This window comes from Schistocerca gregaria, chromosome 4 (assembly GCF_023897955.1).
Source record: "Schistocerca gregaria isolate iqSchGreg1 chromosome 4, iqSchGreg1.2, whole genome shotgun sequence".
NCBI lineage: Eukaryota > Metazoa > Arthropoda > Insecta > Orthoptera > Acrididae > Schistocerca > Schistocerca gregaria.
The window spans coordinates 542287361-542312595 of record NC_064923.1 but is presented as its reverse complement, the minus strand read 5'-3'; the positions used below and the strand labels follow the sequence as shown (position 1 = coordinate 542312595).

The window sequence follows — 25235 nt, the reverse complement described above, 5'->3', positions numbered from 1 at the left end:
GGACTCATATACGGTTAATCAGCATGGGTAGACCACGTCAAGTTTGTAATTAAAAGGTTGCAATGATAAGAAACTGGTATTAAATATGCTTTGGTAGGTGACTCTGGATGCAAACATCTCTCAACAATAAGTATAAAAGTTACAGTAACAGAAACAAGCACGAAACCGAAAGAAAAGGCAACGTATTTTACTAACATAGTAGGGAAGCAAACAAAAAAATGGCTCTGAGCACTATGGGAGTCAACTGCTGTGGTCATCAGTCCCCTAGAACTTAGAACTACTTAAACCTAACTAACCTAAGGACGTCACACACATCCATGCAAGAGGCAGGATTCGAACCTGCGACCGTAGCAGTCGCACGGTTCCGGACTGCGCGCCTAGAACCGCGAGACCACCGCGGCCGGCTGTAGCAAACAACTCGACGCCAATGAAGAACTGTAAACCAGACTACAGAAAGACTGCGAACGATGTGCGCGATCCAAATTCAAATCTGATGCTGTGCGGGTACAGACTGATATGTAACAGGAGAAATGATTCGGACAAAAGTGAAACGAGAAGTAAGCGCTGAAACGGTAAACTGAGAATACCAGATCCAAATAACAAATGCAGAAATTTAGAATCATGTTATCATGGCTAGTCAAGTAATGAGTATTGCAGTCCATACAATAATCGTAGTATCAAATAAACTTAAATAGCAAAGGAAATAATTTGCATTAAACATCACTAGAAAATTGAATGAGGTTAATTAACAATGAAGTGGAGATTTCAGTCATTATTTTCGAATCGAGTGAAGTGGGATCCATAGCAGGACAAAAGTTATTAATAAACTGAAGGATACACTGGACCTAAATTGGAAAAAAAGTGTATCGAGATTCAAGATATGAACGAAAGATAACAATAAGTGTTTAATAATGAGGTTCAGGCGAGAATTTATCAATCTTGAAGGACAGATATAAAAGCACAACTGAAAAATGAAATACAAGCAAGTCAAACTGTAGAGCGGATGATGGCCAAAAAATTAAAAGCCGTAAAGTCACAAACAAAAACCATTGTTTGCAGGTGGAATGGTAACACTTTAAGCTTGTATGGATCGGTATTTGCAGGATCTGGTAAATATAATTGAATGATATACAAATGAAGAGTAGGAACTGATGAATTGCTAGATTTTACATCAGGAATTAAAAAAAATGGTTATCTGTAAGTAAATGCGAGTGTTAGTGACAAATTTGGGCATGCATGATGGTGTAGTAACTAAGACATGAAATCAGGAGTTTGTGGCCCTTAAGAGAGTCTCCAAATCGTCTTTCATGTTAACGAAAGTAGAAGGTGGTTAAAAAATTTTCAAAAAAGTTATCAAATAAAATTTATAGAACCTTGCTGGAAGGAGACGCACGAAGTAAAGTTTAATGCAAATCATAAAATTTCATTTACGGAAGTACATTGACGGAAAATATAATCGCAGCACCAAAATTAAGTAATATAAAGTAATGAAATTTCTAGATAACGTATTTAAGTGATCAACATTGCGAGAGAACGTTAATGAAAGCGCAATTGCAAATGTGGAAAAGAACTAGGAGCGTCCGAACAGGTCTTGAATGCCCGACGGCACTCACCGGCCTCCGTGTCGTCCTCAGCCTTTAGGCGCCCCCGGATGCTGATACGGAGGTCCATGCGGTCAGCACACCGCTCTCCCGGCCGTTGCCAGTTATTGAGACCGGCGCCGCTACTTCTCAGTCAAGTAGCTCCTCAAGTTGGCTCACAAGGGCTGAGTGCACCCCGCTTGCTCACAGCGGTCGGCAGACTCGACGGTGACCCATCCAAGAGCTAGCAAATCTCGACAGTCCTTAACCGGTGATCTGACGTGAATCGATCTTACTATTGCGGCAAAATCGTTGGCGCAAATGTGATTACGTTGCGTAGTAATAACCGGTGTACCCGCCAGACTGTTGAATGCAAACTTGTATTAGGGAGTTCCATACCTGTTACACTTTGTCGATAAATACAGGGACGGTTCTCGCTGTTTGTGGATGACGCTGTAGCTATCGTCTAGTGGTGTTCCGTGTGTGCTTTATTGGAGACATACGTGGCTCTCAAATAGGACAACTAACATGTCGACACTCCGTAGAGCATGTTGGGCTACAACAGCGGTATGTGAGTGAGCGTTTTATACTGTATGCAAAACGCCCCCTACAATGTTCATTAATGGCAACAAAAAAGGATGAAACACCAGACTGAAGTAAAGATTTGCAATCAACGTGTATGGGATAGACACGAGAGTACTCCTGCTGTCATACGAAATCCCACCAGAGACCATAACTCCAGGAGTAGGTCCAGTGTGTTTGGCACGCAGATAAGTTGGCTGCAGGCCCTCAACTGGCCACCTTGTAACCAACACACTAACAGCACCTCACCACGTCCAACCTCAAAGGTAACTAAAGCAAACCTGATTTGCATCATCATAGTGGCCCTACTAGAGCCACACGTATGCGACTGGCGCGAAATTTGAATAGGGATCGTCTTCAGAAACAGAAACACGCTTATCAAGTTTTGTTTATGTCGCAGTACTCCTTCTTAGTGTTACGACTTTTTTCCATCAGTGCATATTTCTCAGTTAAATACCAGAGTTTTCTCTAGAAGATACGTAATATTTCTTTGACAATGCCAGCTGCTGTTTGTACTAGAGATAATTAAACTGTAGGATTTCGTGCAAATTAAGTGAAAATGTCTTGTAATACGAAATTGCTGTTAGAAGAGAAAAGTACTTACCAATGCCTAGATGCCTCCGAAGTTAGCGAATTGAAGCTGTAGCAGAAGCCTCCCTCGGTACGTTGTAGCGAGAATATTGAAGTGCAGTTTTGGAATTTCCCTTGCCATATGCAGACCCCAAGCATCTTTTCTAGTGGAGGCATCACCTGCAATGACACTGCCAAAAATGTTCTGCATGTTCGGGAATTATATGATTTCGTCACCTACGGCTACAGTGTACTTATTTATTTAACATATGATGGAAGAGAAGTATAGATAACTATTTACAACAAATATAAACATTTCTGTTACCGATATACACAACCTGAAGTTCGTAAAGGGTTCATGACCTACTGTTTGTAGATCTTCACTGCAGTCATATTCAGGGGAGGACTTTGATTCACATTGGTGCAGCAATGCTCCACATCTGCCCCACCCCATTCTGGTTCAAAAATGGTTAAAATGGCTCTGAGCACTATGGGACTGAACTGCTGTGGTCATTAGTCCCCTAGAACTTAGAAATACTTAAACCTAACTAACCTAAGGACATCACACACATCCATGCCCGAGGCAGGATTCGAACCTGCGACCGTAGCAGTCGCACGGTTCCGGACTGCGCGCCTAGAACCGCGAGACCACCGCGGCCGGCCATCCCATTCTGATCCGATTCAGTACGCACCAGTGTTGTCGGAACAGATGAAACATCGGGTGGTCGCTCCCAGGGAGTTTTAGATGTTGATGCCGCAAGGAAGTTTGCTCCTGTCATTGACTGATCCACGTTCAGATGGCTCTAAGCACTATGGGACTTGACAGCTGAGGTCATCAGTCCCCTAAACTTAGAACTACTTAAACCTAACGACATCACACACATCAATGCCTGAGGCAGAATTCGAACCTGAGACCATAGCAGCAGCGAGGTTCCGGACTGAAGCGCCTAGAACCGCTCGGGCACCGCGGCCGACACTGGTCCAGGCATCTTGCATTTCGACATGACTACCGTTCATGCTGATGGCTGTGGGCCACGATGATTTTCTAGACGTCAATCATTCGGATTCCGATAATGACATTTCTGAATCAATTGGTAATTCTGGGTTGTTTTTGTTCTAGTCCAGCAACAGCTGTGATTTTGTTACGGATAGTGGTGTAATATTACTAAAGACCGGTAGTCAGAGCGTGTTTGTGGGGCGAATACACATTGTGATGAGGGGTATTGTATGATTGAGCTGTGTGGGAATTACTTTGGTGTCAGCGTTGTTTAACGAGATGCAACAGTGATATTCTGCTACTGCGTATAAAATAGCTGAAGTTGATGAGGTCTTTCGTAGTGGCACCACAGAGTGACACGACAGTGGTTTGATGTCATCTGGAAAGAGAAGTTTGATCGCGGGTCGCGCTTAGAGGGCGCGGGCACGACGGCCGGTGACGCCGACGGGGGAAGACGGCGACGTGCGAGTGGTCAGCGGCAGATCGCTCCCCGTGGACCCGGCTGTTTCAAGCGGCTGGCGGTTACGTGACGTGACGAGGCTTTACCTCGTTCCAGTGCACCGCTTTAAGACCATGCTTTATCCACGCGTGCGTTGAATACACGCAAATGCACATACAGAGTACGATACGGCAAATGGAAGAGCAGTTGAGACGAATTAGCTGCGACGCTGATACGATTTTTACATTAACAAATATTAAACAAACAAATCTGCAATACGTGCAATTTACTGAATAATTTGTAACTTTTTAACCAGTGGAATTACAGAGGAAGCGAGTGTTCATTTTAGAGGTCTCATCGAAGCGCAACGGCTGGTACACTTATATAACTTGCAGCATCAACATTTCAGTGGTAAAACACCAATTTATTATTTTGTTGCTAATAATTGATTCCTACCCCCCTGAACCATGGACCTTGCCGTTGGTGGGGAGGCTTGCGTGCCTCAGCGATACAGATGGCCGTACCGTAGGTGCAACCACAACGAAGGGGTATCTGTTGAGAGGCCAGACAAATGTGTGGTTCCTGAAGAGGGGCAGCAGCCTTTTCAGTAGTTGTAGGGGCAACAGTCTGGATGATTGACTGATCTGGCCTTGCAACACTAACCCAAACGGCCTTGCTGTGCTGGTACTGCGAACGGCTTTAAGCAAGGGGAAACTACAGCCGTAATTTTTCCAGAGGGCATGCAGCTTTACTCTATGGTTAAATGATGATGGCGTCCTCTTGGGTAAAATATTCCGGAGGTAAAATAGTCCCCCATTTGGATCTCCGGGCGGGGTCTACTCCAGAGGACGTCGTTATCAGGAGAAAGAAAACTGGCGTTCTACGGATCGGAATGTCAGATCCCTTAATCGGGCAGGTAGGTTAACAAATTTAAAAAGGAAAATGGATATTTTGTTATTGTAATTCTGTCAGAGACAGCAAAGAACTTGGAAGAGCAGTTGAACGAAATAGACACTGTCTTCAATGGAGGATATAAGATGAACATCAACAAAACCAAAACGAGGATCATGGAATGTAGTCGACTTAAGTCGGGTGATGCTCAGGAAATTAGATTAGGAAATGAGACACTTAAAGTAGTAAATTAGTTTTTCTATTTGGGGAGCAAAATAACTGATGGTGGAAGTAGAGAGGATATAAAATGTAGACTGGCAATGGAAAGGAAAGCGTTTCTGAAGAAGAGAAATTTGTTAACATCGATTATAGATATGTCAGGAAGTCGTTTCTGAAAGTATTTGTATGGAGTGTAGCCATGTATGGAAGTGAAACATGGACGAAAAAACGTTTGGACAAGAAGAGAATAGAAGCTTTCGTAGTGTGGTGCTACAGAAGAATGAGGAAGATTAGATGGGTAGATCACATAACTAATGAGGAGGTATTGAATAGAATTGGGGAGAAGAGGAGTTTGTGGCACAACTTGACAATAAGAAGGGACCTGTTGGTAGGACATGTTCTGAGGCATCAAGAGATCACAAATTTAGCATTGGAGGGCAGCATGGAGGGTAAAAATCGTAGAGGGACACCAAGAGATGAATACACTAAACAGATTCAGAAGGATGTAGGCTGTAGTAAGTACTGGGAGATGAAGAAGCTTGCACAGGATATAGTAGCATGGAGAGCTGCATCAAACCAGTCTCAGGACTGAAGACAACAACAACAAGAACAACAACAAATAATTGATTAAAACAGATACACGAAGAGCAAGGCACTGTACGATATCGGGTGTCGTTATACACATTTTAACATCATTAGTTTGTGATATTTGTAGTTATTATATGTTATATTTGTTTATTAATAACATTTGCATTGTTCTGCTCATATTTGTTTAATTTCTGTATATGCATAAATTCTGATCAGCACATCAAAAGACCGCTTCGATTCCGAATGGAAAGTAGTGGCTTACAAAGAACTGTAATGTTATTTAGTGGCACAATTTAGTGGCAGAATTTCTCACGATGAATCAGGACTTAGGATATTTTCGGTGTGGAATACAGTAGGCACTTGTGTTGTCATGCGTTGTGTCTTTTTGGTGATCGTTTTTGCAAGCAAACGGGATTCTGCTGCTAAATCGTAGCTGTGGTACTCTGTTTCCATTCGAGTGCCACTACACGTAGCTGCTGACGCTCTACTGTATGACTCTGTTTATTTTTTTGAGCACTTCGAACTGCATTTTGGGATGCCAACGGGGCCTAGTTTATGATTCGGTCAGACTGGACTCTACTTATTTTCACCACGTTTTAGGTGATTGATTCTGAAATCGTGCCACTGGACTTTAACTCTGTTTAAACCAGTCAGAACTTTGAAAACTCTGTCGCGTCCGACACTTAGGAATTCGCGCTAGTGTCGAGTGTACTATACGTCATAGGGATTAGGCTGTGTTTCAGGGAACTTATCGATCTGCTAAATATCAATCGATGTTCTTCAGCATTCAACAACTTGTATTAAAGTTTATAACGTGTTCGGTATCGCTTCTGGGGGCTCGAGCAATAATTACAACGCCACGTAACTGTTTGAAATATACCGCCAGTGAACTGTATTTACTTATGAATAAAAACTTGTGAATTTTAAGGAACTTAACACACTCATTCGAATCGTCATTTGACTTCAGCGTCCTGGAATGTACCGTGGTTAACATTTGTACTTGTCGATCAGCAGCATCGAGAGTATTTTATTTATGCACTTTAACAGGTGTTAAGCGCACGTGTCTGGCGGTAGAAAGGATGTGAGATCATCCCCAAGTTAAATGACGAGAGCCAGCGAGTAGAAGCATTTGTAGCCCCATTGCATTCCACCGACCCGTCGTAACACAGAGTTCCTGGTATTTTCTGGAGTATATTATTCCTAATTTTGATTTTAATCACCACATTCCTGAGATAAATATGTATCAACGAGCTGGAATATAACGTAGGGTTTGTGGTTTCCTTGTTTATTCCGTAGGGGGAAAGATGACACAACGGTTTTGTGCAGAATGAGTTGGATGTCGTAGAGGAAGAGCATCAGTTTGGCCAACATTGTGCAACGGTCGACAGCATTCCGAAACCTCATCAGGAGATTTCCCTAGAATGGTTCTGTGACACTTGGCGCCCCGACGACCATAATCTGGTAACACCACATCATGGCAATCCCAAAAATCACACATCACCCTGCCTATGCTGTTTGGGTCTTGGCTTTTTACGATAGTGAGGAATCCACACGTTTTCAGAGCTCGCTCTGCTCCTTTGTTTCAGGGTCCTAGCTACCCACCAGCACTAGTTCGTGTTAATTTGGCAGCTAAAGGAGTCATCTGGACTGACCTGACCCATGTTCAACATTTCCGCTGCTGTCTCATCCAATCACGAACATTTGTGGCATGGTGACATGGCTCTTTGTCATTCGCAAAAAATCAATCATTGTTTGGGAACATGAATTCTATGAATGTCTGTAAATGGTCGCCAAGTGGCCGAACATAGCCGTTTCCAGTCAATGGATATATTTATGTGCTTCTTATGTATTAAAAATATTTATGTTTACAGCTGTATCTGGATCCCTTTGTAGAAGTATTTTGTCTCTATATTAGTTTATCGTTTTGTACGAGGGTTGGAACTTTAATAGTGGCAACTATTTATTTACAGCTCGTACAAAATACATACTTATTTCAAAGTTTTACTGACCTTCAAAGTCGTCACCAGCATTGTGTATAAACCATTGCCGGCGATGTGGAAGTCGTACGATACTCTTAGCAGTGCCAGTTGTGTTGACAGTTGGAGGGGCGCGGTCTATTTCCCGGCGAACGTGCAGCAGTTCTGAAGCGAATGACGTGAATTGTTTCCTTCAGTTTAGAAATCGAGTTGAACTCACGAGCATTTAAGTCAGGGGAGTGCAGTAGGTGGTATAGCAGTTAGCAGCACCATAAATAAAAATAAACAGTAACTGCTTACACTGTACGTGCTTGAGCATTGTCCTGCAAAATGATGGCCAGGTCCTGCAGAAAGTGTGATCACTTCTGTCTCTAAGCTGGTCGTAGGTTGTGTTCCAAAAATGACCAGCATAGAGAAGAAGTGATGACACTTTCTGCAGGACCTGATCATCATTTTGCAGGACAAAGGTCAAGCACATACATTGAAAGTTGTTTGAGTGTTTACGTGTGTATGGCGCCCGACGGGACACTGGCAAACGTCACACGGGACACTTTGTTAACAAAAAAAGGTAAAAAACCGATGCTCCTCAAACCACTGTAGTACGGGTCTGGCTCCGATAGACGAAAGACGAGATTGCCGTCGGGGAAGACATCAAGCATGAAGGGCTACAGGTGGTTCGCATCTGTCAGCGTGTCTTCGATTACTACGGCAGGTCCCATGCAAGCGCAGGAGAATGTTTCCCATAACATAATACTGCTCACACCAGCCTGCGTCCGTGGCGCGCTGCACATTTCGAGCCCGCATTCACTTCGATGACGGTGTTTGTAGAGACAACCATCGACCTAGTGCAGCCCGAACGTGATTCACTCGAAGAGCCGACACGTTTCTGCTGAGCGACGGTCGAATCCCTATGGCCCCGTGTCCAATGCAGTCGTAACTGACAATATCGTTAGGTCAACATGTGAACGAGTAGGAGTGATTTGCTGAGGAGATCCATGTTCAACAATATACGATGAACAGTGTGCTAGGAAACACTTGTGCCTACACCAGCATTGTGTTCTTTCGTGAGAGATGCCATAAATCACCATCTACAGAGCAGACAATCCTCCGAACCACACAGTCTGTGACGAGTCGTAGACGTCCAACCATTTGGCGCGTAGTGGTAGTTTCATTGTCCTTCTACCTCTTTCCGTAGATGCTCACAATAGTAGCACGGGAACATTCAACCAGCTTCACCGGTTTCGATAAACTCGTTCACAGGTTCTGCGTAATAATAATCTAACCTTTGGCATAGTTGCTTATCTCAATGGATTTCCAAATCTGCATCTTATATCTTCGTTATCTGATGCCCCATCCGTGTCTGCTCCGCTTACTTAATTTTGTTTCCGCGTCTCGTGCCCGGAGCGTCACCAGGAGGCGTCCAACGTCGCTGTGGTCAGTAGTCATGGTGTTTTGGCTCACCAGTGTATGTTTGAATATGAAACAACTGGGCATCCTGCATTCAAAATAATGCAGTAATTCGAAGAGTCTGCCTACTAAAAGCTACTGCATACGCATGGCAGTAACGTCCCTGATAAACGAATGAATGTGTGTAGTAATTCTTTTGCAAAACCTCTAGTACGTTGACTCATGTAGAAGGAGCGGCAAAAGTGCCCCTGCTTCTTATATGAAGCCTATTTTAAATTAGCGATTCCATAAATGAATTTAAAATTGCTTGAGTTTCATCTGTTTCTTAATAGTTTACTCCAGACATAGATCCAGGATTCTGGGAGAAAGGGGATGCTGAAGCGATGAACTAATCACTGCTGTAAATCGATTATTATTATATAAAAATCATATTTATTTACTTTTGTTCTTATTAAGATTGTAGAGATCACAATATTTAATCCTGTACGCTCCCCACACTCTCCTAAGGATACTATTTGCAGTATCCTTCATGTTTAACGTGTCACAAATGCCTACGACCTTAATAACAATTAAAGTAAATAAATATGGTTTTTATACAATAATAATTGATTTACAGCAGTGCTTAGTTCATCGCTTCCCCATAGCTTCCAATAAATTGAAATTCAAAGAATAAGAGAATCTTAAAAGGATTCATCCAATAATTTATGAAGAATGTATGAATAAATCATGTATTTGATTTAAGAATCTTAATAGTAACAAACACTTAAGACTTTGAGAACTACGGAATCATTGTATACTCTCGGCGTTACCAGTATTTCAGTTACAAGCATTACGATACTGGACAATTGTTTAATTTTTCTATACTTCATTGTATATTCTCGACGTTATCAGTATTTCAGTTACAAGCATTACGACACTGAACAATTGTTTAATTTTTCTATACTTCATTGAAAATACATAGCCCGGGTTCCCGGATTCGATTCCGGGCGGGGTCAAGGATTTTCTCTGCCTCGTGATGGCTGGGTGTTGTGTGATGTCCTTAGGTTAGTTAGGTTTAAGTAGTTCCAAGTTCTAGGGGACTGATGACCTAAGATGTTAAGTCCCATAGTGCTCAGAGCCATTTTGAAAATACATTTTAATATGTATTTATTTGTGGCTCTCTACTAGCCGCGTTTCCTTATCGGCTATAAACGTTATAGATTTGACTATTATTAGTTTGTCTTCATTAAAACGGCTGATACGACAGGATGGTCACTGCGTGATTTGTTGTTCAACGTGACAGTGTCTTAGGTAACGAATACAAGTCAATGAGTGGCCAAGAATTATCTGTACACCATCTTTTTGTGCCAGTGCCAGACTTACCATAGTTTCTTAGGATTTTAATGATAGGCCAGGGATAGCTATTGAAACATGCTGGCGATGACCATCTGCTAGCCAGTGCAGTAACTTTTTTGTCTTTTTTTAAAAAAATTAAATAATATTTTTCGCTTACCGTAATGGAATTATTCCACAGTTTTTATTGTGCTATGTACTTATTTGTGTAGATGTCTATTAGCTATTTGTATGGACGTGATCAACTGTTGGTGCTCCACAGAGATTGTGACGGCTCCTGGTAGCACGTTTGTAAAATCAGTGAATATATGTGAAAAAAAAAACATTTATCTGTGTTATTATATTTCATTTCTGTATGAAACATATAACGGATCTTTTACGTTGGGATAAATTTATTTTATTTTTTGTTAAATGTTTTCGTTAAATAGCTGAATAAATTGTAATTAGTAATAATTTAATTAAGCAGAGCAGAAAAGATAAAGTCAAAGAGATGTTCATTGGGCGGACATTGTCGCAATGTAACGTCATTGCGTTGTTCGGTTGTTAAAACATGTCGTTTGTGTTCCGTTCTGCTGTTCGGTTGTGCGCGTATCTGAAAGGAATTAATTCGGGGACCAGAATAAACTTTCACATAATAGTTATGAATCGATGTTCCGACAAAAGGGGTTAACGTCAGTGTTAATTTGAATTGTGGGCGACAGGATTATTTTTGACAGATACGTGGAAACGGACGTAACGAAAGTTGTTCGCATATCATCCTTGAATGTGACTTTTTATTTAATTAACGATTGCCCCTAATAAAAGCTATTATCTCATGATTAGGATCAATCCCTCTTTCCTCCTGGATAGTGATCATTCATTAACATTTACGTCATAAGAAAAAGGATTATTAATAAAAGTGACGTTAAATGACAATTACGTGTTATTCAGTTAGTGTGGAGCCGACGTAATATCTCTGAAATGACATTGATATATAATTTGTGTTAAATACTGAACTGAGATAGGAAGTAAATTGAAATTAGTGAACATATGATACAGAGACTATAGAAGCAGAAGCACTTAAGGGTTCTCTTCTTTAAAATGTCAAAATAGGTACGAACTTTAACTCAATTGTCGACATTATGTATTGCAAAGACATTAGCATTTCATACTTATTTTGACGACACGCTGTTAAACAAAGGAACGTTGAGTCTCTGTACGAGTAATAAAATTAAATCCAAAAACATAATCAATAACGGTGAAATCCGCTTTAACAAACTGTATTGCGTGTCGTTATCGGGCAATAACTGCTCAACCCTGGAGACTTGTGTGGTGAAATTAGAAGGCGGGCATATAAAACAAACTTAAAAATCCATTCAGGCTACAGTGGAGTCGGCACAACACGACGTCGGCAGTTATAAACGGTGTCGATTATGTGTATTCTGTAAAAAAGGAAATAATTATTTTTCGTTTTTATGTTTGTGTAATATTATGTATGACAGTTTAGCAAATAACGTCTGTGGTCGACGAGTGTGGAAACCGAAGCAGACAATGATAATTAAAAATATAATAAAAATATATATTGCCATATTAAATTGATTATAAACAGTGGAGGCTTACACATTACTCTCTCTGTCTTCTTGTAGCTGTGAATGTTGTAAGAGCCTGTGACTCTCTCTCGAACGCTTAGTTAGCTTTCTTTTGTTCTTTTATGGAGAAATACGCCATTGGATATTGATATATAGAAAGGTGTGTACTTCGAATTTTATGTTGATTTTGAATACAGAAATTGTTAAAAATGCTTGTATTAATTTGTAGCTAGCTTGCCCAGCATTTCATTCCACATTTTTAGCCGTTTTCAGCGAATTTCCGTGACGCAGTGCTGCGAAACGATCGCGGGAGCCGCTGCCGCGACAAATTCAAACTGTAATTGAGTGAAAGACATTTTCCAGCAACTAAGCGGGCACATTAAAAATTATTTCTTCCAGCTTCCCGGAGACCCCAGAGGAGAATTGTAGATTTTATTATATTAGTTTCAGATGGACATGAGCAACTGCTAGTACAATATCAGTGACGTAAATAATGTATGTAAATCAGAGTGTTAAAACTTTACTTGTGTGATATCAAAGACCACTTTGTTGAAATCTGGTCTGTCTAGTAATATTAAAATCAATTTTCATTTTTAGTTTCATTCTCTCGTGTTAGCCGTGGCAATCATTAGTGTTCAAATATTAAAGAATTCACTGCAGCTTTTATGTTTGTCTAACACAACATACTGTAACTTCCATGTGTATAATAAGTGTACTTTTCAGTGCCATTCAGAGACGAAAGCAGAGAAAGACATGTTAAATTTCGTAAACAGTAACAGTAATGATACAGTGTTCCATTTCTAAAAAGGCAGATCAGAATTATGAGAACATAGTCTTGCAAATTAAAGGTCATGAATTCACAGCAGGAAATCTTTTACCGTTGTGCGTATCCCCACATAATAAATCAGAGGGCACAAAGTTAAAATTGTCAACTACAGAAACCAAGAGCCAGAACAGCATTTTATCTTTTGGGTTCGCAACAATAATTAACACATAGTTTACTTAAAATGGTATGCAACGTAAACTGTATATAAAATCAAAGTGTACGGGGAGATGCATCAACTTTCACTTACGCTGCGGTTTGTTTCTTGTGACAATTGAAGTCAAGATTCTAGGACACAACGGGAAATAGGTTGCATCAGTTTTGAAGGGACGATCCAGGTACTCCGTTGAAGTAATTTAGAGAAATGTCGAAAATCGTATCTCGGATTATCAGAAGGGCATATTTATCCTGCTACTCTTGAATACAATTTAAACGTATTTACTAGGAACCACATTACTTGGGAATCATTTAAGAGGTACTGTGTTTCACTCAAATATTAGAAACGCGGTCTTCTTTCTGAAGACTGTCAGTTGTGAACTACACTCCTGGAAATGGAAAAAAGAACACATTGAAATCGGTGTGTCAGACCCACCATACTTGCTCCGGACACTGCGAGAGGGCTGTACAAGCAATGATCACACCCACGGCACAGCGGACACACCAGGAACCGCGGTGTTGGCCGTCGAATGGCGCTAGCTGCGCAGCATTTGTGCACCGCCGCCGTCAGTGTCAGCCAGTTTGCTGTGGCATACGGAGCTCCATCGCAGTCTTTAACACTGGTAGCATGCCGCGACAGCGTGGACGTGAACCGTATGTGCAGTTGACGGACTTTGAGCAAGGGCGTATAGTGGGCATGCGGGCGGCCGGGTGGACGTACCGCCGAATTGCTCAACACGTGGGGCGTGAGGTCTCCACAGTACATCGATGTTGTCGCCAGTGGTCGGCGGAAGGTGCACGTGCCCGTCGACCTGGGACCGGACCGCAGCGACGCACGGATGCACGCCAAGACCGTAGGATCCTACGCAGTGCCGTAGGGGACCGCACCGCCACTTCCCAGCAAATTAGGGACACTGTTGCTCCTGGGGTATCGGCGAGGACCATTCGCAACCGTCTCCATGAAGCTATGCTACGGTCCCGCACACCGTTAGGCCGTCTTCCGTTCACGCCCCAACATCGTGCAGCCCGCCTCCAGTGGTGTCGCGACAGGCGTGAATGGAGGGACGAATGGAGACGTGTCGTCTTCAGCGATGAGAGTCGCTTCTGCCTTGGTGCCAATGATTGTCGTATGCGTGTTTGGCGCCGTACAGGTGAGCGCCACAATCAGGACTGCATACTACCGAGGCACACAGGGCCAACACCCGGCATCATGGTGTGGGGAGCGATCTCCTACACTGGCCGTACACCTCTGGTGATCGTCGAGGGGACACTGAATAGTGCACGGTACATTCAAACCGTCATCGAACCCATCGTTCTACCATTCCTAGACCGGCAAGGGAACTTGCTGTTCCAACAGGACAATGCACGTGCGCATGTATCCCGTGCCACCCAACGTGCTCTAGAAGGTGTAAGCCAACTACCCTGGCCAGCAAGATCTCCGGATCTGTCCCCCATTGAGCGTGTTTGGGACTGGATGAAGCGTCGTCTCACGCGGTCTGCACGTCCAGCGCGAACGCTGGTCCAACTGAGGCGCCAGGTGGAAATGGCATGGCAAGCCTTTCCACAGGACTACATCCAGCATCTCTACGATCGTCTCCATGGGAGAATAGCAGCCTGCATTGCTGCGAAAGGTGGATATACACTGTACTAGTGCCGACATTGTGCATGCTCTGTTGCCTGTGTCTATGTGCCTGTGGTTCTGTCAGTGTGATGATGTGATGTATCTGACCCCAGGAATGTGTCAATAAAGTTTCCCCTTCCTGGGACAATGAATTCACGGTGTTCTTATTTCAATTTCCAGGAGTGTATAAAGTCACTGATTATATTTAAATGTAGTTATGCCTTCATACTATCCACACTAAGACTAGACAGGTGAGGTCTCTGAAAAGATCTTCCGTAAGAATGGCTAACAAAGTTTACTACTGTCAGAAAGCTGTTACCCACCTGCAACATGAACCACGTGACATTGAGTTTATCGTTGAGCTTGCTGATGATGTCTTTGGAACTATTGTAGTACTGCCACACGCGGTAGTTGTAGGGGAACTCGTGGTTGGCCAGCATTGCCATCACGAGCCGCAGCTCACCACGCACCGTGTCGTTCAGCTCGGTGAGGTTCAGCAAGCTGCAACGTGAACAGCGTTCCCACACGTTTTCACGTTACACTCGCATACTGCACGAGCTAGAGTCAGTTATAAACAAATAACATTTATTAATTGTTTGCATACAAAAACACGTTCTACTATTTTTTCGAAAATTTGAGCTCTTATTTACATTTTACAGCTATAATAATTGCCCAAAATATAAACAGTATCCATGGAGACGTACACTGATGCAAAAAATCGCAACACCTATAAATTAATGTAGAGTAATGAAGTTTCGCCGGTGCAACCACAACGGAGGGGTATCTGTTGAGAGGCCAGACAAAAGTGTGGTTCCTGAAGAGGGGCAGCCTTTTCAGTAGTTGCAGGGGCAACAGTCAGGATGATTGACTGATCTGGCCTTGTAACAATAACCAAAACGGCCTTGCTGTGCTGGTACTGCGAACGGCTGAAAGCAAGGGGAAACTACGACCGTAATCTTTCCCGAGGGCATGCAGCTTTACTGTATGATTAAATCATGATGGCGTCCTCTTCGGTAAAATATTCCGGATGTAAAATAGTTCCCCATTCGGATCTCCGGGCGGGGAATACTCAAGAGAATGTCGTTATCAGGAGAAAGAAAACTGGCGTTCTACGGATCGGAGCGTGGACTGTCAGATCCCTTAATCGGGCAGGTAGGTTAGAAAATTTAAAAAGGGAAATAGATAGGTTAAAGTTAGATATGGTGGGAATTAGTGATGTTCAGTGGCAGGGGGAACAAGACTTCTGGTCAGGTGACTACAGGGTTATAAACACAAAATCAAATAGGTGTAATGCAGGAGTAGTTTTAATAATGAATAGGAAAATAGGAATGCCGGTAAGCTACTACAAACAGCATAGTGAACGCATTATTGTGGCTAAGATAGATACGAAGCCCACACCTACTACAGTAGTACAAGTTTATATGCCAACTAGCTCTGCAGATGGCGAAGAAATTGAAGAAATGTATGATCAAATAAAAGAAATTATTCAGATAGTGAAGGAAAATTTAATAGTCAAGGGTGACTGGAATTCGGTAGTAGGAAGAGGGAGAGAAGGAAACGTAGTAGGTGAATATGGACTGGGGCAAAGAAATGAAAAAGGAAGCCTCCTGGTAGAATTTTGCACAGAGCACAACTTAATCATAGCTAACTCGCAGAACCATAAAAGAAGGCTGTATACATGGAAGAAGCCTGGAGATACTGACAGGTTTCAGATAGATTATATAATGGTAAGACAGAGATTTAGGAACCAGGTTTTAAATTGTAAGACATTTCCAGGGGCAGGTGTGGACTCTGACCACAATCTATTAGTTATGACCTGTAGATTAAAACTAAAGAAACTCCAAAAAGTTGGGAATTTAAGGAGATGGGACCTGGATAAACTAAAAGAACCAGAGGTTGTACAGAGTTTCAGGGAGAGCATAAGGGAGCAATTGACAGGAATGGGGAAAAGAAATACAGTAGAAGGAGAATGGGTAGCTTTAAGGGATGAAGCAGTGAAGACAGCAGAGGATAAAGTAGGTAAAAAGACGAAGGATAGTAGAAATCCTTGGGTAACAGAAGAAATATTGAATTTAATTGATGAGAGGAGAAAATATAAAAATGCAGTAAATGAAGCAGGCAAAAAGGAATACAGACGTCTCAAAAATGAGATAGACAGGAAGTGCAAAATGGCTAAGCAGGGATGGCTAGAGGACAAATGTAAGGATGTGCAGGATTATCTCACTAGGGGTAAGATAGATACTGCCTACAGGAAAATTAAAGAGACCTTTGGAGATAAGAGAACCACTTGTATGAACATCAAGAGCTCAGATGGAAACCCAGTTCTAAGCAAAGAAGGGAAAGCAGAAAGGTGGAAGGAGTATATAGAGGGTCTATACAAGGGCGATGTACTTAAGGACAATATTATGGAAATAGAAGAGGATGTAGATGAAGAAGAAATGGGAGATACGATACTGCGTGAAGAGTTTGACAGAGCACTGAAAGACCTGAGTCGAAACAAGGACCCGGAGTAGACAACATTCCATTGGAACTACTGACGGCCTTGGGAGACCCAGTCCTGACAAAACTCTACTATCTGGTGAGCAAGATGTATGAGACAGGCGAAATACCCTCAGACATCAAGAAGAATATAATAATTCCAATCGCAAAGAAAGCAGGTGTTGACAGATGTGAAAATTACCGAACTATCAGTTTAATAAGTCACAGCTGCAAAATACTAACACGAATTCTTTACAGACGAATGGAAAAACTAGTAGAAGCCGACCTCTGGGAAGATCAGTTTGGATTCCGTAGAAACGTTGGAACACGTGAGGCAATACTGTCCCTACGACTTATCTTAGAAGCTAGATTAAGGAAAGGCAAACCTACGTTTCTAGCATTTGTGGACTTAGAGAAAGCTTTTGACAATGTTCAGTGGAATACTCTCTTTCAAATTCTGAAGATAGCACGGGTAAAATACAGGGAGCGAAAGGCTATCTACAATTTGTACAAAAACCAGATGGCAGCCATAAGAGTCGAGGGACATAAAAGGGAAGCAGTGGTTGGGAAAGGAGTGAGACAGGGTTGTAGTCTCTCCCCGATGTTATTCCATCTGTATATTGAGCAAGCGGTGAAGGAAACGAAAGAAAATTTCGGAGTAGGTATTAAAATCCATGGAGAAGAAATAAAAATGTTGAGGTTCGCCGATGACATTGTAATTCTGTCAGAGACAGCAAAGGACTTGGAAGAGCAGTTGAACGGAATGGATAGTGTCTTGAAAGGAGGATATAAGATGAAGATCAACAAAAGCAAAACGAGGATCATGGTATGTAGTCGAATTGAGTCGAGTGATGCTGAGGGAATTAGATTAGGAAATGAGACACTTAAAGTAGTAAAGGAGTTTTGCTATCTGGGGAGCAAAATATCTGATGATGGTCGAAGTAGAGAGGATATAAAATGTGGACTGGCAATGGCAAGAAATCGTTTCTGAAGAAGAGAAATTTGTTAACATCGAGTATAGATTTAAGTGTCAGGAAGTCTTTTCTGAAAGTATTTGTATGGAGTGTAGCGATGTATGGAAGTGAAACATGGACGATAACTAGTTTGGACAAGAAGAGAGTAAAAGCTTTCAAAATGTGGTGCTACAGAAAAATGCTGAAGATTAGATGGGTAGATCACATAACTAATGAGGAAGTATTGAATAGGATTGGGGAGAGGAGAAGTTTGTGTCACAACTTGACCAGAAGAAGGGATCGGTTGGTAGGACATGTTCTGAGGCATCAAGGGATCATCAGTTTAGTATTATAGGGCAGCGTGGAGGGTAAAAATCGTAGAGGGCGACCAAGAGATGACTACACTAAGCAGATTCAGAAGGATGTAGGTTTCAGTAGGCACTGGGAGATGAAGAAGCTTGCACAAGATAGAGTAGCATGGAGAGCTGCATCAAACCAGTCTCAGGACTGAAGACCACAACAACAACAATGAAGTTTCAAGAATCCATTCGCATAGGTGACATTGCAAGATCACAGGTTAATGTAAGAGCTACCTAAGCCTTTGCAACTGTGAAATTTTGGTACAGTAACAACCGACGCAACCGCCAGAATGTTGAATGCCAGTGTGATAGCGTGCGTGGGTTTTGTTGCACATGTGCCGCATGTCAGTTCGTGGGTTGGAGTTCCAATTCTGTTGCACTTGGTCGGTCAATAAGAGGGACTGTTAATGCTGATTGTGGATGAAGCTGGAATTGTCGTCCGATGATGCCTCATATCTGCTCAATTGGAGACAAAGCTGATGATCGAGCGGGCCAAGGAAACATGTCGACATTTTTGTACACCATGTTGGCTTACAAGAGGGGTATGTGGGCGAGCGTTAGGGAGAGGTGGGATAGAATGATGCAAGGGGCATATTTGATACACAATCATATTTCGTAATCCATTAGTGACTACTCTAAAACATGAAAACAACAATTGCAACGGCGCCGTCCGCCAGTTAGCCGATGGCGTTTGACAAGACTGACCGCGTTTCTAGTGACGCCAAGTAAAAATATACGTTGAAGTTATCTTATGAAGAACTAATATTAAAGTTATCTTAAGACATCGAGTAAGAAGGATCTCATGCAATTCTTAAAATAAATAAGATTATTTCATTTGTAACCGCCATAGGGAAATTTCCGTTGAGGCACATTCACACAGTAAAGCACGGGGCACTTGGATACGTATAAATGTAACCCGCTTGTGTATGAAAGCGCCCCGCTAAAGAACATTTTTGCCGCACTATAATTATTTCTTTTTTTCACCAGGAAATGGTAAGTACGTACAAACCAAAGACTGAGATAGGAAATATGATTGAGAAGAAGGTAAAGACTGTCATAACCAAGGTTACGCTGAAGAGATTATCTATACGAAAAGCAGCTGAGAAGTACGAGATCAAACCTGAAACCCTGCACTACTGTATTGAAAATTTTCGAGAAGCTCATGAAGAAAATCATATGTAGTCGTCTTCTACGAGACATGAATAAAAATTACTGCGCTCAGGTATTTGTAACACAATAAGAGAAGATATTAACAGAATATTTACTGACATGCAGCATAATGCACTACGGATTACCTATGGAGAAACTCTTGATATTGGATTATGAACACGCAGTATATTTTGTACGTTAATTTCCAGAATAATGGGAAAGAATAAATGTACCGGGAAGATTGGGCAGCAGGTTTTAGAAAAAGAAACCATGAACTTAGCCACAGAAAACCTGAAAACACAAGCGCAGCAAGTAGTTTTGCATTCAATCAAATAACAGTTACTGAGTTTTTTTTGACAATTACGATCGTGCAATGTTGCGCTATAAATTTATCCCTGATCGTGTAATAAAACTTAAGGAAGCAGCACTTACAATGACAAAAATTTTGGCAGGAAAGAAACAGAGACAAGTAGGAAAAGTTGTGTCAGCTAAACGTGGAGAGCTAGTTACATTTTGCAGAATATTAACTGCAGCAGGCGTTGCACTTCCTCCTGTTTATGTCTTCTCGTGTACATTTCAAATATAAATTTTTAGTGGTGGTGGTGGTGTGGTTAGTGTTTAACGTCTCGACGACAACGAGGTCATTAGAGACGGAGCGCAAGCTCGGGTTAGGAAAGGATTGGGAAGGAAAACGGCCGTGTCCTTTCAAAGGAACCATCCCGGCATTTGCCTGAAACGATTTAGGGAAGTCACGGAAAACCTAAATCAGGATGGCTGGAGACGGGATTGAACAGTCGTCCTCCCGAATGCGAGTCCAGTGTGCTAACCACTGCGCCACCTCGCTCGGTAAACTTTTAGTGGTGCACCAGAAGAAAGCCTAGGTTTAGCAAGCAGGAGCGTCTGGATAACAACAGAATTGTTCACCTGTGTTCTGAAACACATTCAGTGTGACACTTCAAGCACTAAGGACAATCCACTTCTTGTTATTTGTGAAAATCACGAAACACGGAGAGATTGGAATTATCTACCTGTCTCTGCGTTACACACGCCAGACAGACAAGGTACAACCATCGGATGCCAGGGTTTTTGATCCGTTTAAATGCAAACTAAAAATAACTTTCAATAACTGGCACACTTAAAACATTGGAAAGAGTTTATTCATTTATAAAGTAGCTGAACTTCCAAAATTGGCCTTCCTAGAATCTTTTACATCGAAGAATATCGCAAGCGGCTTCTCAAAGCCGAGTATTTGGTCATGTATTGTGTTTGGGGACGACGATTTTGACCCTATAGAAATTAATGTGTGTTCTCAAGAAGAAAATAATGATAACAGACAGGGCAGTGAAAGGCAATAAATAGATTAACAGGAAGTAGATTATGTAGTGGTGGAAAGAAGTCGAAGAGATGAAGTTATTGATAGTTGCGAAGGAGACGAAATGACAACTAATCGAGTAGAATCTCTTTGCAAACGATTAGCTGCTATTGCATCTCCAAACGTCATCTACCTTCCAGAGATTTTACGTCTCCGGAGTTTGTTCTGACAAGCTCTAAGACTATATAAATTTCACCAGAAGCAGTAAGACAGTAAGCAGCAAAAGTTTATAGTGTAAAAGCGTCTAGGAAAAGAAGAGAGAACAGAAAATCCAGAATTTATGCTGAAACACCAGAAAAAGATAGAATACAAATGTTACACGAAGGAAAGAAAAGGAAACGACAAGCGAAACTGATAAAGCAGAAAGCAAAGTGTTGAATAGAATTTATTGAGACTCATAGAAATCAGAAAGTCGAAAAAACAAGTAGTCTGTTCCAGTTTAGGGTCACTGCCAGATTACGAATTAAGTCAAAACGAGTCGTTGGAATTAAGCGACAATGAAGGGGAAGATATAGAATGGCAGTCTGATGTAGTTCGACGTTCCCAGTCCCGAAAAAATAACTATTGGTGATTTTCTCCTAATCTAACTTGAGAAGAAGGAGTCGGTAGTTCATTACGTGGCCAAAGCAATTTCCAAATACAATTTGACTGACAATCAAGAGTCATATCACAGAAAAAAACACAGTCTTGTCGTTTCGTGTTTCCAAATGTACAAAACATTAATTTCAGAGATATATTTTTACACTAAGCCAAATTTGTCTAAGGCCACATCTCGAACTTAATCTCTCTATGTATTTTCAGTTGATTTTTAGTGCATATAATTAAGTAGAAGTTCATTCTATTGTTGTTAAGAAAGTGTCTTAAAAATCATTGTATTCTCTGAAAGAATGTTTGTTGGCCTAATAAGAGTTACCAGTAACTTTATCTTTCTTGTCATTTCTGTAAGTTCAACCTGACAATTCTTTTGATGATTCTATTAAAAACTTAATTTCCATACATAATTTGAACTTTTGTTATAAATGTAAGACTAATTATGATTTATTCGCAAAAAAGTACAGTTTTCATAGAAGTCTTACAAACTGAAACCAATTTCACACAATTTCCTCTTCGTGTTAGTGTACCCCAAATGAAATATCTACCAAAGGACCCCTTGAGTGTGATGTCTCAAATTCAGTCTTTCGCAAGGCTCATTTCGAAGTGTTGTGTTAACAATTATGACAGAAAAAATATTATCTGATAGTGGAAAGAGACTTTCGACAGCTGCTAAATTGTGATGAACTCGAACTGCAGTTTGATTTCCAATACCCAATTACAGCCGATGCAGATTATCCCCCACTTACCCTGGATGAGATAAAAACCAGAATCAGACACCTCAAGCAGAATAAGAGTCCAGGTGAAGATGGAATACAGGCTAAAATGATCCTGGCAGGAGGAGAGAAACTTACAGGAAGAATACACCGACTGATACAGGCAATATGGACCAAAGAAGAACTACCAGCAGAATGGCAAACAGCTCTGATTTGTCCAATACATAAGAATGGCGACAAACTGAAATGTGACAAATATAAAGGAATCGCCCTGCTTAACGTCTGCTGTAAGATCCTCTCCAGTTGCCTCATACATAGAATTTAGCCAGAATCGGTGACTGGGGAGTACCAGGGAGGTTTCCGGCGAGGACGGTCAATATTAGTCACGTCTTGAATCTCCGGCAGCTCAATGAGAAACTGGGTGGGCATGGTAAAGATTTGCATATTTTATTCGTTGATTTTAAGAAGGCCTGTGATTGCATACATCGCAAGAGCCTGCTCAGCTATTTAGGGGAGTTTCACTTGGCAGAGAAACTCATCAATCTGATAAAAATCTGTCTGAGGGAAACACGTGCAAAGGTGGAGATGGGAAATCGCATAACTGAGGAATTTGAAATTGTGACACAACTCAGGCAAGGGGATGGGTTGTCCCCTATCTTGTTCATCCCTGCCCTCGAGAAGATCGTACGCGAGACCTCCCAAGAGAACGAAGGGACTGAAATTGAAGGAAAGAGACCGGCATATTTAGCCTGTGCAGACTACATCGGTTTACTCTCTATGTCTGAAGAGGAGTTGGAGCAAAAGACTAAAGCACTAAAGGAGGCTGTCAGCAAATTTGGGCTAAACAAAGACGAAGCCAAGACAGAGTACCTCGTTATGACGCGTGGTCAGACTGCTGGTCATCTCCAATCACTGTAGGTGGGAGACCAGTACAAGAGAGTACATGAATTCAAATACGTAGAGGCTCTTTTCACTGAGAACTCGTCATGTGAAGCACAGACCAATGCCAGAATACAGGCAGGAAACCGATCTTACCACAGCCTAGCACTACTGCTTCAGTCCAGATATCTCTCCAGACAGTTCAAGATTCGACTGTACAAAACTGCGATCCAGCCTGTTGTTCCATATGGCTGTGAGACATGGAGTACCCGGAAACACGACTTTCAGCTCCTCGTTTTTGAGAGAAAAGTGCTTCGGAAGATCTCCGGCCCAGTTCTGGATGCAGATACAACCAAGAACTTGAGGAACTATACCAGCAGCCCAACATATCAGGAACTGTCAAAGTCAAACGAATGCAGTGGGTCGGCCAAGTGGCCTGGATGGAAGATCACAGATGGCCTCGGAAGCTTCTGGATTTCACACCTACAGGAAAATGACCCCCAGCGAGACCCAAGAAGCGATGGAGGGATGGCCTCCACGAAAATTTGAACCAAGCTTCAATAGATGTGGACGGATGGCGGATAGCAGCAATGGACAGAATACAGTGGAGGAGGAAACTTGTAGAAGCACGCGGTCCATTGGGCCTGATGAGGCGGAAAAAGAAGAAGAGAAGAATGGCTTATGTGCATCAGGAGGGCGACATAAAATGATGTCCAGGAGGTGTAGAGATCAACCTTTTATGGGATGCCTGTTCCACACTTCACGAAATGAACATCGTCGACTTTCAAGAAATGTGCAGTACGAAGAATTAACTTGCACAATGAACACCTGATGAAAATGGCGCGATGCAATGATCACAAAAGTCCGCGCCATGAAGATAAAAAAAAATGACTCTGAGCACTATGGGACTCAACTGCTGTGGTCATTAGTCCCCTAGAACTTAGAACTACTTAAACCTAACTGACCTAAGGACATCACACACATCCATGCCCGAGGCAGGATTCGAATCTGCGACCGTAGCAGTCGCACGGTTCCGGACTGCGCGCCTAGAACCGCGAGACCACCGCGGCCGGCCCATGAAGATCGAAGACAAGCTCCTCGGGAGTTACAAATAGGACAGGACATTGAGCTAGGTATCCAATCTTAAAGAACACAAATAAAATCATTTTGGTGTAACGGGGTGATGAGAACTGATGGAGTATGATGGCATGCAACCGAATGCAAAACAGCCTGTCGTGAAGATTATCGAGAAACTGACTATTCTTTAAGGCGTAGCTGCAGATAGTGTGATAATATGTTTTATAGGCACTGAAGAACAAACGTCCAAAGGCTGAATTTGTCCAGTAATTCCACATCATTTGAAGTGCAATGTCACATACGTTTCAGCGGCGATAGTTTGCTTTAAAGGAGTATGATTTTTATACGTAGACGAGGAATCAAATGAAAGAAAGTTAGTTTGACCATCTGTTGGCCAAAAACAATGCTCATAGCATAGTTACAGTTCTCTCACGCTCATTTTCCCTTTCGTTCTTGCTGTGACGTATATATTCCCTATTGTTCTTGCAAGATCACGAACACGAGAAAGAATCGTCGGGACAGAACACCTTCAACTTCTCACAGCACAATAAATGACTTTCCATCCAATTTACCATCCAAATTAACAAACGGCAAAAGTGTATTCGAATGCGTTAAGGCGCTGATGGTAGTTGATCTCGATACAACTCTCTTGGCATCTATAATTTACAGGGTTTCTTTCATACGCATTTCTTCTTCAAACGCCGATTGGTCGGAGTTGAAAACAAATTCGTTACTGGACAAATTTTCGCGTCGATTCCAGTGTGTTATGCATCGTCACTTTGGCGCTTTGTTCGAAATTTCGTTATGTTACGTCTTCAAATTCTGTAGCACTGTTTGAAGTTATGCAACCATACAGTGCTTCTCTTGAAACCACTGCAATCTATGGCGCACGCAATTTGATGTCCATAACTT

General features: G+C 42.0%; 1 protein-coding gene across 1 annotated transcript in view; it reads right to left on the bottom strand.

Annotated features, from left to right (window-relative positions):
* Positions 1–25235, bottom strand: part of LOC126267798 (sodium channel protein Nach-like) — a 139512-nt gene that overhangs the window by 77662 nt on the left and 36615 nt on the right. Inside the window, exons 3-4 of the mRNA XM_049973102.1 lie at positions 15073–15250; positions 2767–2912 (exon numbers count right to left, since the gene is read on the bottom strand). Of these exons, the coding sequence (XP_049829059.1) occupies positions 2767–2912; positions 15073–15250 (324 nt within the window). The remainder of the gene's footprint in view (positions 1–2766; positions 2913–15072; positions 15251–25235) is intronic.